This window comes from Rhinolophus hipposideros, assembly GCF_964194185.1.
Source record: "Rhinolophus hipposideros genome assembly, chromosome: 11".
Taxonomy (NCBI): Eukaryota; Metazoa; Chordata; class Mammalia; order Chiroptera; family Rhinolophidae; genus Rhinolophus; species Rhinolophus hipposideros.
This window is the reverse complement of record NC_138057.1, coordinates 52,755,988-52,768,867: the sequence shown is the minus strand read 5'-3', so window position 1 is coordinate 52,768,867 and position 12,880 is coordinate 52,755,988. Positions and strand designations below refer to the sequence as shown.

At 48.9% G+C, this 12,880-nt stretch overlaps 1 protein-coding gene across 8 annotated transcripts in view; it reads left to right on the top strand.

Moving 5' to 3' along the window:
* PAX5 (paired box 5) overlaps window positions 1–12,880 on the top strand; it is a gene marked incomplete at both ends in the record, with an annotated part of 179,055 nt that overhangs the window by 131,629 nt on the left and 34,546 nt on the right. For 5 of the 8 annotated variants that reach the window (XM_081067161.1, XM_081067159.1, XM_081067157.1 and 2 more), the window contains one exon: window positions 10,799–10,900. The exons of the other annotated variants lie outside the window; for them this stretch is intronic. In XM_081067161.1, coding sequence (XP_080923287.1) covers window positions 10,799–10,900 — 102 coding nt within the window. The remainder of the gene's footprint in view (window positions 1–10,798; window positions 10,901–12,880) is intronic. 8 annotated transcript variants of the gene reach the window in all.

Here is a 12,880-nt window from a genome sequence, read left to right as displayed (position 1 = left end):
CATCATCACCATTATTATTATTATCATCTCCCAGGTCCTCTGGAACACTCAGGAAGGTGCTTAGAGTTTGGTAGGTATGAGATAATGCATGAATGAATGAGTGAATGAATGAATGAATGAAGAGATGAGCTAGCCCACAGCTGCCCTTGGCATTCTCCTCCTATAAATACTGGCTTCCTTCTGTCCCTGGAGCCGTGCCTGGCCTGACAGGGAGGCTAGGAGCCAGGAGTGTGGCAGAGCTTTCTGCAGCCTTTGTAGGTTTATTATATTGGATCAACAGTTGCTAGTTCAAGGAAGATCGTGGCATAAATGTACATGAAAATATTGACTAAGCCCCAGCGTCTGCTCTAAAATGCCAGGCAGATGAAATTCAAACACTCTCTTGAAATTGAAACACAGGGTTGGAGTCTGGAAGTTCTCAGTGATTCCAGGAAAGTAGACGAGGTCAGTTCAAATGAAGGGATGGGGAGGGTTGAGACTGTGAAGTAAACAGTGCCCTGATTAATGAATTGTCAGAGTTGTCTTCCCCACTCTACAAATCCAGATTAGATCTTTAGCCAGGAAAATTAGAGGGAGGCCAGTCAGAATTAGTTAAAAGTGGGGATTAGGTAATTTTCAGAAAAGAAATTTAGTGTTATTATTTCTAAGTAAATAATAGCATCTAAACTAATGGCTAATAAACCTGTCATTAGGAGCCATCCAGGTCTGCTGTAATGACAGGATGTGGCTCATCGGCAATTAGCACGTCCATTGTCTGCAGGCGAGTTGGGCTGTTCCATCACTGCCAGCCTTTCCCCTCTAGGTGAAATTCTCCCCCTGTGCATTGCCCGGCTCAGCACAGCCCTTGCCCGTGGCAGGTCCGAACAAAGGGAGACTTCAGAGCAGCTCCCGTTCAAACTGTCACACGTTTCAAACGCCAGCTGGAACGAAGGAGCCGGTGATGTGTGTGCTACTTGTACACAGACACAGGGGTTCGTTCAGCAGCATTCGTCCCCGCCCCGTATCCTGGATGTTGGGCCGTTCTTCTTCCCCTCCCCTCAGATGGCCGTTTACTATCATCCGCTTTGATGTTGGTTGAAAATCTTCAGCTCATGTCACTCAGGCACTGTTGACTTTTTCCTATAAGTGTCAAAGTATAATTTGTAAAAAGTTAAGAACATAACTCACGTACAAATATAGAAGGAACACCTTTGAAAATGTTATTCAACTCACATTAATGAGGGAACACATGAAAAGATAAAAGTGGCTTCAAGAGCAAATAAGGAATAGGGGTTTATATCATCCATTGGGAAAGGCATTTAAAAACAGAAGTTGAAATAAAATTGCTAGAATAGATACAAAATTGGTTTATGTCTTACAGGGCAATAAACCCAAACTTTGGGGGCTATGTCTTCTATCTGATAGAAACCTACTTGTTAACATGTAACTTCCCATGTCTGGGTGCTAATCAAATAGTAAAGAATTTCCAACCACAGGTATGTTGTCTCATAGGCATGGTCCTTGGGTGTGCCTATTAAACAGTGCTCGTGACATTGAAAGGCGATGCTTTCTACCTTTAGATCTTTTTTTTTAAAGTTTTAAATAACGTTTAAATAATGTTTCTGAACCCTCAAAAATGTTTCTCATGGTTCTGTGACTTTGAGGAAGGGAAAATGTTCTAGACGTGTCTGCAAGTCCTGGTTAAATGAGACAGAATCAGAAGCATTGGCTTCAGAGCCCTCACTGAGCTCCTTTGTGGCTCCAGGTCGTCCTTCAGGGCGAGCGGAGGAGATCTGTGGCTGGACACCGGGTGCTAGGACAGGAGCCTTAGCAGACAGTCCAGAACAGAGGTTGGAGCAGGGCCGGGGTAGGAGGTCTGAGAGGAGGACACCAGGAAAAAGGGAAAGGAAAGGACAGTCTGTTCTGGGTAGGTCAGAGCCATGGAGGGAGGGCACTGAGGGGATGGAGAGTCAAGAGGGGCGTGGGGACTGACTGAGCATGAGGGAGGAGGAGTGTTTTTGAAGCTGCTGTGGCTGGAGGCTGGGGCTGTCACCCACAGAAACAAGGAAGATGGCAGGAGATTTGGGCAGCCCCTGGGAGCTGGCTGTGCTCATGCCCCAGTTTCCCAGAATTCACCTTCTGCAATGCTTTTACTCTATGCTCTGGCCTGTTCCACCCTGCAGGGGGTTACCTCCTCTTTGTCAGTTACCTGGGCACCCAGGCAGGGCTCATGTCCTTAAAAGGCCTGGCAGCTGGGAAAACTGCAGGGCAGGGAATGGTCCTGCAGACAGGACTTGACGGCTTTGAGGATGGGTAAAAGTTGAAAATTAGCAGTCTGAATGCTAAACATGGCCTTTTGACCAGTTTTCTTTAGCCCTCAGTGTATATTTTTAAAACTGGATTCATGTCAACATTCACATGGACAGGAGATTCCCCAATGAAATGAAACCAGAGTTCCAGTTCTTTTGTAAATTAGCAGGAGCCGAGTAGGGGCTGCTATCTCAGGCCTTGTCGCCTATATGGACATTGGGTGAGAGGACCGCGGCAGCAGTGTACAGATTGACAGCTCCTATCTCCTTCTCTAACTTCCTTTCCTGGAAACAGGAAAACAAAACTGATGCTTACCCTCCTTTCACTAGGATTTAATTGAGGGGCTCCAGGGAATCTGATGCTGTGGGTAGGAACTGCCATACCTGTCTCTATAGCAGCTAGCACCAGCTTCCAGTTCCATCAATACGGGGATAAAATGATGTCCCTAACTTATGGAATCTTGGAGCAGAGAACCCCGAGAAGCCACTTGTTCTCATTGCGTGAGTGTTCAGATGGTAAAACCAAGGCCCAGAGAGGGGATGGAACTTACCTGAGGTCACACAGCAGGTTACTGTTGCCCCTTCCTGGGGTGTGCAGGCTTCCTGGGCATTAAGAGTCCCCAGTGGATACAATTGCCAGATGCGAAGGACCAGCTCCACCATATTCCAACCAACTCCCTTATAGCATGGGCCTTGTGTGTGGAGATTGCCCTCCTCTGGGTAGAACCTACAGCCCAGAGCTGTCCAGGCCGGAAGACCTTCTCTGGCCATCCAGCCTCCACCAGTGTTCAGCCCCCATCCTCTCATCTTGTTCACAATAATTCATGGCTTCTTAGTGGCTTTCTTCTTTCCCTCGCTCACACACACAGTCAGGTAGATAGAGGGGGAGTTTGGTTGGTGCCCTGTGGTATTCAAAGTGAAGGGTTTTCACACTGTCAGGGTAATGAATTCTGTAAGGGTTTGAAGAGAGGCACTGGGAGGATCTCCATGTCATGTGTCTGGGAGTGACAACCCCCAGTGGTTAATTACTGCCACACGATGAGAACCGAGCTGGTAGCAAAATGAGATAAGTTCATTATGAGCTAAATTTGAAGTTAATTGGATTCACATTTCCCCCCATTAGTGTACATAGAGAAAGCCTACCTAGAAATGGGCTCTATAAAAAAGAAAAAGTTGCATCTAAGCAAAAAAATGGATAAATCAGGCCTAGTTATGTTGTGGAGTTCATGATGAAGGGCTTTCTGAGATGTTAGTGAGACGGGAACCAAAGTTTCTTTCAGATGGTAGAACTGATGTCTGATTAATTTCATCCTGACAGACATTTTCTGAACACCTACAGTGTGCCACGTCAGTGCAGGGGCCTTGTGTTGACTGGTTGTTAAACACTCCCAGCCTGGGTGACATGCCTGAAACATGTTAGAGAAGGGACTGAGAAGGTGAAAGTGCCCATATACTCCAAGATCATGGAATCCCCAGCTCAGTGTGGGGAAAGTCCTTGTAGGCCATCAAAGCAAATTTAAGGCTAAAATCCACTCTGGCTTTTCCCACCAGCTGGTGTTCAGCCTCTGCTCAGATTTAGACAGGCCTTCTTAGAAAGTCCCAGGCAGCCGTGTTGTTAAGCAGAGACTAGTGATGAAAACAAGAACAGGTAACATTTATGAAATCTTGTATCAATCAGCTATTTCCACAACAGTACTTCTTAGCAAACCACCCCAAAGATCAGGGCTTAAAACAACAATCATCGCTTCTTGCTCATGCTCCTTGGGGTTGGCTGGGGGTTGGCTGATGTGGGCTGGGCTTGACTCCAGTCGTAGGTTGATTGGGTCCATCTCTGCTCCATGTGCTTCCTTTCCTCCTTGTAGCCACCTAGCCAGGGCCTGTTCTCATGGTGATGGCACACGTGCAGAGGACACACCCAGTCCCACAAGCATATGACGAGCTTCTGCTTGCCAAATGTCTGCTCACTTCCCATTGGCCAAAGCAAGGCACATGGCTGAGCCCAACCTGAAGGGACAGAGAAGCATACTGCCTCCACTAGGGGGAACTGCAGAGGGTTTCTTTGTAGTTTCTTATAAATGTATTTGTTTTTAATAAGTTTAATATTGTGTTTTTTTCCTACATGTTTGGTGTCAAATTATCACTTGTTTTTCCAGATGATGGTTATAAGGGTGAGGGTAAGGGTTGTGGCCAACAATTCCGTCTTCCAGAAGGGCTCACTGGGCTGACTGTGCCACGTGTTTCCATGCTTCTTCTCACTGACTTCCTCACCAGACCCCTGCAAAAAAGGCAAGTTATTATTACTGCCGAGGCGGCACAGTGTGGGGGCAGAGTGCAGATTTGTCAGCCAGACTGACTGGGTTTGAAACCTGGCTTTCTTAGTACTAGCTCTGTGACTGTGAGCAAGTCACTTATACTTTCTGTGCCTTCGTGTCCCCTGAGTAAAACTGGCATAATAGTAGCTCTCTACTAGGATTATTGTAGGAATGAGGAGGTGGTACCTGGCTCGTCGTTTCCTCTCTATGAGGGTTAGCTATTATTTGCTGTAGATAGGTGTTGGCTATTATTATCTTCATTTTACAGATGAGGAAACTGAGGCTCAGAATGGTTAAGGAACTCTCTCAAAGCCACACAGCCAGTAGGTGGGAAAGCAAGGATTCGAGCCTGGGCACAGTGCACATTCTTAATTGCTGTGCTCTGCCGCTTCTTTTCCATACTGAGCTGCAGTCAGCTTCCCTGTGATTTCCCCACAGGGTCTCATAAAGTTTATTGGAAATTTTATAATCAGTGAGGGTTCAATGGACTAATGTTCATGAACTGCCTACCCCAGTACCTGGCACAGAGTGAGGAGGGTGTCAGGGTCCTGCAGATGACACAGACGCTGTCAGTCTCTCCCTTCTTTGCCCACCACACCACAGGCGCACTCAGACTCTTTGCTTTTGTGGCCAGTCCAAAGAAGGTAGATGCAGCCACAGGCCACAGCCTCTGTTTCTAGGGACATTTGTGGGATGAAATTGGAGCCATGAACAATGCAAAGGAGTTGCCCAGTGACAGGGAACTCAGAGGCAGAGTTATCTGTAGAATACATGTGGCCATTGGTCAGCTACTCTTTGAGTACACTGCCATCCCTGTGGGCTGGGAGGAGGGCCTGGGGATAAAATGAGTTCCCAGCATGACTGCTGAGTCCTGACCCTTGCTAGAGCTGACACCAGGCCCCACTGAGGCTGGAAGCTCCTAGCACCGCCGGCCATTGTCTAAGGAGGACATATTAGCCCTGCAGGTAGCAGCTCACATTACAGGATTGATTGTGGAGTGTCCGGAGCTGCAGGCGCAGTTGAACTTTAAGGCAGAAAAATCTACTCACAGTTAAATTATCCTTTGTGTGTACGTACACACAGGCCAGTGTAGGCTCTTGGATATCACTGATCTAAGAGCTCTTTTATTTTTTTGATTGGGAAAGACTGATGCTCAGAGTGGCCTGCTGGTCCAGAGCCCCACAGCGGTTCAATAGCAACACTGGGGCTGCAATCAGTTAAAAGAGCCCCGAATGGCCTTTTAGTCCTCGCTTTCCCACTAATAGTTATGGGCACTTGCTATGTGCCAGGCACCCTGCAGCCCTGTCCTCATGGAGCAGACTAATACTGGTGAGTTTATTCCCAAACGGACATTCATACCCTCCTTCCGTTCTGACTTCTGACAGCCCATCTTGGACCCCTGCTCTCTCTTTCCTGCTTTAATCTGCTCACCCCTTCCAGTTGCTGACCTGAATAATTGAACGTCCTACTTCTCAGCCCTCCTTCTTTGCTCGTTTTCTCCCCCCACCCCCTACCCCCACCCATGAAGCTCAGGCCATCTGGGTTCAAATCGCAGCTCTCTTTCCTACTAGTACTAGCTCTGTGACTAGTACTAGTGTGATGTGAGGCAGGTCGCTTAACCTCTTCCTTCCTCCTCCGTTCCCTCTTTTATAACGTGGACATGATCACTGTTCAAAACTCATAGAGTTGTTAGGATGATAAAGTGCATGAATGTATGTAAAAGAGTAAGAGAGTCTGGCACAACCGAAGTGCCATCTCATCATTGCTAACGTCATCTTCTCCAGCTTGTCTGTTCCCCTGACATGATTCTCCCTTCGCACTGGTTTGGAGCAGGGGGACCTTCAGAGAAGGCAAATACCACAGATTTGAGGGCCTACAAAAGCCTTCACAGAGGAGCAGTTTCCAGAGGGTGGCATTTGGAGACTGCATGGAAGGTTTAATTGATAAGAATGGGAGAAGGGCAGTTAGAACGGGAACAGCATGAACCAAGGGCGTAGGGGTGGAAAAGTGAAGGGCAGTTTGAGAAATAGCCCCAGGGTCAGAGTTGATGAGGCTGGCAAGGTCACAGGTCGGTGGCACAGATGGAGGAGGGCCTTGGAAGCCAAAATAAATTATCTATACTTAATTGAATAGGCCGTGGGGAGCTGCTGAATCTAGAAAGGTGTTGATTTTAGACACCCAATACCTGGCTGTCTCACCAAACATTTTCTACTCATTCTAGTAAATGGGCTGATTATCTTGTGATTTTTCCAGACTCAAGATATATCCAGCTAATGACAATTTTGGTGTTTCCCCCCCCCCAATGTTTATCCCTCTTTTATCTCTATCTTGTCTGCTCGTACTGGCTAAAACTTTCAGTACAGTTTTCAGCGATAACAGATTTCCTTGACATGTACTTGTCTTTAATAAGAATGCTTCAGGTATTTCACCAATTAGGGAAGATGTTGCTCTAGATTTAAGATCAATACCAGATCAAAGAAGTATACTTCAATTCTTATTTACTGAGAGATATTATAAGGAATTAGTATTGAATTTTAGCCAATGCCTTTTCCATCCTTTTGATATAATCATGATTTTTCTCCTTTGATACATGAATATGATTTCCCAACCAATACTTTAACATTAAATCATCCTTGCATACCCCAAATAAGCATTATTTGGTCATGGTATATTATTCTTTCTCTGATATTGCTTGATCAGTGAGATAGATTTTTTTGCATGTATATTAAAAAATTGTGAGACTAGCCTTTGATTTTCATTGTGATGCACCTTTGTTAAGTTTTTACATCAGGATTATGCTAGCTTGGCAAAATGAATTGGAAAGATTTTCTTAGTTTTTTACATATCCTGAAACAGTTTAATAACAGAAATACATATTCCTTGAAGGTTTAGAAGAATTTTCCAAAAACAAAAACAAAAAACTTGTTCAAGAAGCTAAATGGATGAGGCACCTTATTTTAAAAAACAATTTAATTTAAAAAACAAGTTTTTTATATTTCTCCTAAGATTGTTTATATTTTCTACCTCTTCTTGAGTTAATTTTAGTAATTCATGTTTTCCTAGAAACTTACACTTTGGGTAGGATTTCCATATTTATGGGTGTTGAGTGGCCATGCATTTTCTTTTTTTTTCTTTTTTTAATATCATCTCTTCCGTATCTCTGGTTGTGTCTTCTCCTGATTCCTTACTTTGGAATTTGTGTCTTCTTTTTTGAATCTCTCCCTAGGGTTGTCTAGCTTACCGGTCTTTTCAGATAACAATTCTTGGCTGTATTTGTTGATGTGTCTGCTTTTCTGTTTCCTAAGTTGTTATTTTCTGCTTTTTGTTAATCGATTCCTTTCTCCTCCTTCCCTAGGTTTTTCAATCTGGCTTCTTAAGCTGAGAGAGGCTTGGGTGAGGCACTGATTTTTCAAACCCTTGCTTTAGGGATCAAGGTTTGAAAACCTGTGTAACAGTGGCAAAAACTTTTGGGATTCAGACATGACCAAATGAGCAGCTCCCCATGGAAGAAAGAACCCAATCCCAGGAGCAGGAGAGCTGGATTCCAGTCCCAGCCTTGCCGCCAATCAGCTGAGTGTCCTTGGGCACCTCCCTTCCCCTCTCAGCATGATCTTATCCGTCTCAGGCAGCAGGTGGGATGTGGATCTTGTGCGGTTTGGCCCCCACGAGTCCCCTGCACTGGGCAGCCTCCTCTCAGGATAATAATGCCCTCCTTCTTTCTGGAGGAAGATTTGGCTTCCTCCCAATGTGCTTCTGGTCCCCACCCCAACACATATGTCATTAAAACTGCCGTTGAATTTCCTTTTGCATGATGGGGGCCAATAAGCAGTGGTGGTAGTGTGGCCTGAGGCAAAGCTCTGCCTGGGTGTCCTGCTGAGACGCGAGGAACCTCTGGACTCGGGGGACAGAAGCACAGCCAGGTGTATGTGCACGGCAAGTGGAATGGCTAAACCTGTGGACATTGGCTTGGACTTGGACATTGGCTTGCTTAGATTTGAATCCTGGCCCTTACTGTGTCAACCCGGACAAATTACTTGACCTTTCTATATCTCATGATCCTATAAAACGGGAATAGCATCAGTACCTTATCTCATAGAGTTGTTGAGGGTTGAATGAGTTAATAATTTAAAATTCCGAGAACAGAGCCTGGTGTTTTATAATTTCTGTGTTAGTATTTGGGGTTTGCTGTTGTCATTAGGGTGTGAGCTGGAGGCGAGGCCCCGGTGGGAGGCCCCCGTGGGTTGGTGGAGGAGCCAGCCCACCAGGATAGCCCCAGGCTGTCTTCTCTACATGACTCGCAGCCTGGCCCCTGGCACTACAACCTGTACTGACCAGTCTGCACTGTACTGCTTCTTGATCACGGACGGGCGAGAGTGCTGTTATGGCCTCCAGAAAGCTCCTGCATCTCTAGCAGGGCCATGTCCTTCATTCACTTAATAAATATTTGTAGGCCTATGCCATTCTGACCTTGGAATACAAAGACATGGTCCTGGTGTTTACATTCTGTAGCGAGAAGAGCTGCCATAGAGGGTGTGGGTGCTGGGTTGGAGGAGGGTGAGAGGCAGAGGCGTAAGATGGCTACGGGCGGGGGCACAACTCCTTAAGTCACCTTACAAGTGTGGTCAGTTCTGCCAGCTCCAGTTTTCTGTTTGGTCTCAACTTCATGGGGAGTCCTATACAGTTCATATGGAGGGTCAAGGATTCCCAGAGCATTGCTCCCGTCACAGTGCCACATGGAAGAGACACCAGCCATGCTTGCCCTACAGCATGCCCAGTCCAAAGCCATGGAGGCAGTGAGCAGAGGGAGAGAGGGAGCCTCCTGTTTGGCAGCTGCCTGGTGTTCCATAAGGTTCTGGAAAATAAGCAGAACTGTGTGAAGTGAGGCAGCCTCTAGGTGCTGGCTGGCTGGTCTGAATGACGGCACTAGAAGAGCTGTTCCTTCATCCAGGGAACGTTCACCGGCTGCTAGTATGTGCTGGCTTGGATTCTTTGGGGGTGCTGGTCAGAGATGGGCCCTCTCTCTGGGCCATGTGCTAATGGGGCTGAGCTCAGAGTCTTCTGCCTTTGTACCGCCTATACCACCCTGTTGGGCCCTAGGGAATGCTCCTGGGGCACGGCCTGGCTGTGCGTGGTCTGGAGCTGCTCCCTTACACCCCTGGGCCCCTCTGGCCTTGCCAGTCCTCAGTGACCACATCCAGAAGAGGTCGAGGTTCTGCCCTCCCCTCCCCCATCCGAAGGCAACCTATTTCCCACCCACTTCCCAGCATGGCTGACAGCAGGTGCATTCCTTTCTCTTAGGACCAACGGCCAGTTCTACCCACCACGGTGGGGTCTCATCCTCAGGGCCCCACAGATAATCACAGAATGGTTCACTCTCCCAAGGTGTGGCTTGTTGGTCTTACCCATGAGCACATCGTGACATACATATAACCGGCCATGTTTGAAAGGGCTGTAGCCCTGCTCTTTCTCTAAGAGGCAGACAAACCTCAGAGTCCTGCTTCCTTAACACTTGGATATGCCATTCGTTCACGCATTTATTCACTAAGAGCCTACTAGGTGCCAAGCCCTGTGGTGGAGGCAGTTGTCTGGGTGATGAATGAGGTGTCACCTCTGCCCCTCCAGGAGCTAGCAGCCTGCCAAAGAGGTGGACACGCACGGGCATGTCTGTCCTTGAGGGCAGAACCCAGATCCCACTGCCCAGACAGTGCCTGGTATCAGGAGGAACTTCCTGCACTTTTGTTGAATGAGTGACTGGCTCTAGGCCAAAGGAGGAAGAATTCTGTCAGGACCAGAGCAGTAGGGGTTAGAGGTGGAAGGAGGAATCCATGCTGGTGTTTGAAGGTGGGTGGAGTTGGGCCGCCGGCAGCTGGAGGATGGGGCACTTCACGCAGAGGGCACAGCAGAAGCAAAGGTGTACTGGAGAAAGCCAAGTCCTACTTGGGGAGAAGAGAGCAAGGTGAGCTGGCCAGAGCTCCGGTTTCCCAGGGACACAGCAGAGACGTCTTTGGTTCCTGCTGAGTGGAGCCAGGGTGGCTGGAGGGGAGTGTGTGTGTCTGCATGCAAGGGATGTGGGGAGCTGGGGGCATGTGGGTGGTCAGCGTCCAGACGTGACAAATGTGCAGATGTCCAGGGAACTGTGGACATTAGTGGCTGGCCATGGAGACACTCACCCTGTGATTTGTTGCTTTGATTCCTCAGGCCGCGACTTGGCGAGCACGACCCTCCCCGGGTACCCTCCACACGTCCCCCCCGCCGGACAGGGCAGCTACTCAGCACCGACACTGACAGGGATGGTGCCTGGTGAGTTTGCACGTTGGCGTCTCCGCAGCAGGCAGTGGACGGGGTTTCGGGGGGGGGGCATCCCCCCAAACAGCCCGGGTGACTTCTACGCTTCTGACCTGAATAAATCAGGCGGAGATCGGTACACTCAGCTGCCTTCTGTACAGCTGGGCCTGCAGTGGGGCTAAGAACAGCCAGTGGCAGCACCTGAGAGGACTTGAGAGAGAGGGGGGCCCTCCGCTGTCACTCAAACAGCCCCTCGCTAGCCACACAGGAAGTGTGAACACAGAGGGCTGCAGGACCCGGCCAGAGGTAGCCCAGCCAGTGGGGAGTGGGGGACCGCCCCCATCCTCTTTCTCCCAACCTCCCTTCCCTGCCCTGTTTGTGGGGCATGAACACAAGGAAGCCCCCCTGAGGTGCTCTCTTCCGCAGGACCATTGGCTGGTGGGTTTGTCACTTGACTCTAAACTGAACACTCTGTAGCCATTGAAACCTGATGCCCTTGGGGCCAGTGATGTGTCACTTTCTTTCAAGACGTTTGGAAAGGAGGCCCCCATGTCTCTCTCCTTCCACGGTGGGGTGGCGTGGGGACAAGACACACATCACCTGGTGCTGGCTGTCTGTGTACTAAGGACATGAGCACAGCAGGGATACTCTAAGTATTATTTTTTGAAAGATGTTTAAAAAAACAATCAGGGGGAACAATCAGGTAGAAGTGTTGTTCCACTTCCCTTAAGGGTTCATGCTGCCCCTTGTTTTGAGTCATTTACAGGGGCTACGCCACTCATTCAGTGCCGGGGGCTCGACGGCCGCTCCTCTCCCAGCACAAACTGTTGACTCTCTCAGGGTGTGTGAAAAAGCCTGTCCCCACCTAGGTGGATTTCTCTTTGGAGCCTCATAACAACTCTGAGAAATAGGCGGTGGATCATTCACCGCACTTTCTTGGTGAGGACACTGAGCCCAGATAAGGGCTGAGATGTGCCTAAGTCACCCAGCAGGTAGGAGCCATGACCCAGGGTGCACCACCCTTAGACCCAGGCAAGAGGGACCCACTCTGTCCCTGCAGGAGGCCCCCCACCCTCCATGGACCTGGAGAGTCTACAGGGTTAAGGGGACCTGTCCACCAAGGGTGCACGCCTCTCTTTCTAGCCCACCCTCGGGGTCTGGCCCAAATAGCTCCAAGCCTCTTCCCCGACACATGTCGCAGGCATGTGCACCCCAGGGCTGAGGACTGGCTCTTTGTGGGGAGCCGAGAGCTTGGATGTGATGACTGGGTGTCCACACCTACGTGCCAGGCCGTGCAGGATGATGAGTGGAGCCGGTTGGGGGGGAGCAGAGTACATCATAGCTCCGGTGGGCTCTCCTCACGCAGCCAGGTCCTGGCACAGACGCCAGGAGTCCCAGAATTCTAAATTTGTTCCTGGCCTTCCAGGTTGTTACGAATGTACTTAACAAGGTAGGAGGACAGAGCATGTTTCATTTAACGGTTTGTTAGCTTGATTTATGACTTTTAAATATGAGACATATGGGAAGTGGCCTCTGTGTGGCCTCTTGCCCTGGGCCTTGCCAATGCCGGGATGCCTACCAGGGTCATGCCTGCAAAGCCTTTGCCTTTTCTGATGCAAGGATAGGCCCGTGCAGAGCTGGGGAAACATCCTGCACAAGGCAAGCAGAGGTGGTGGGGTACACACCCTCCTTCCGTCAGCCCCCCACTCATTTCCCAACAGTCAGCAAGTTAGGGCAGGCTCAGGAGATGGATCTCAAGCCATCTCCTTTAGTGGCCCCTTGCATTTATATGGCACTTAAACGGATGCCAGTGCTTTCCTAGGAACCCTCTGATGTGACAGCACTGTGACGTGGGCATGATCTGGACTGTCCAAAAGGGGAAACTGAGACTCGGAGCAGTTAGGCCATTTCCCGAGGCGGCACAGCTTGCAGGGGGGAGGGCTTGAATCTGCCCTTGCCTTCCAATACATCACTCCTTCCTGTTCCGTGCTGCTG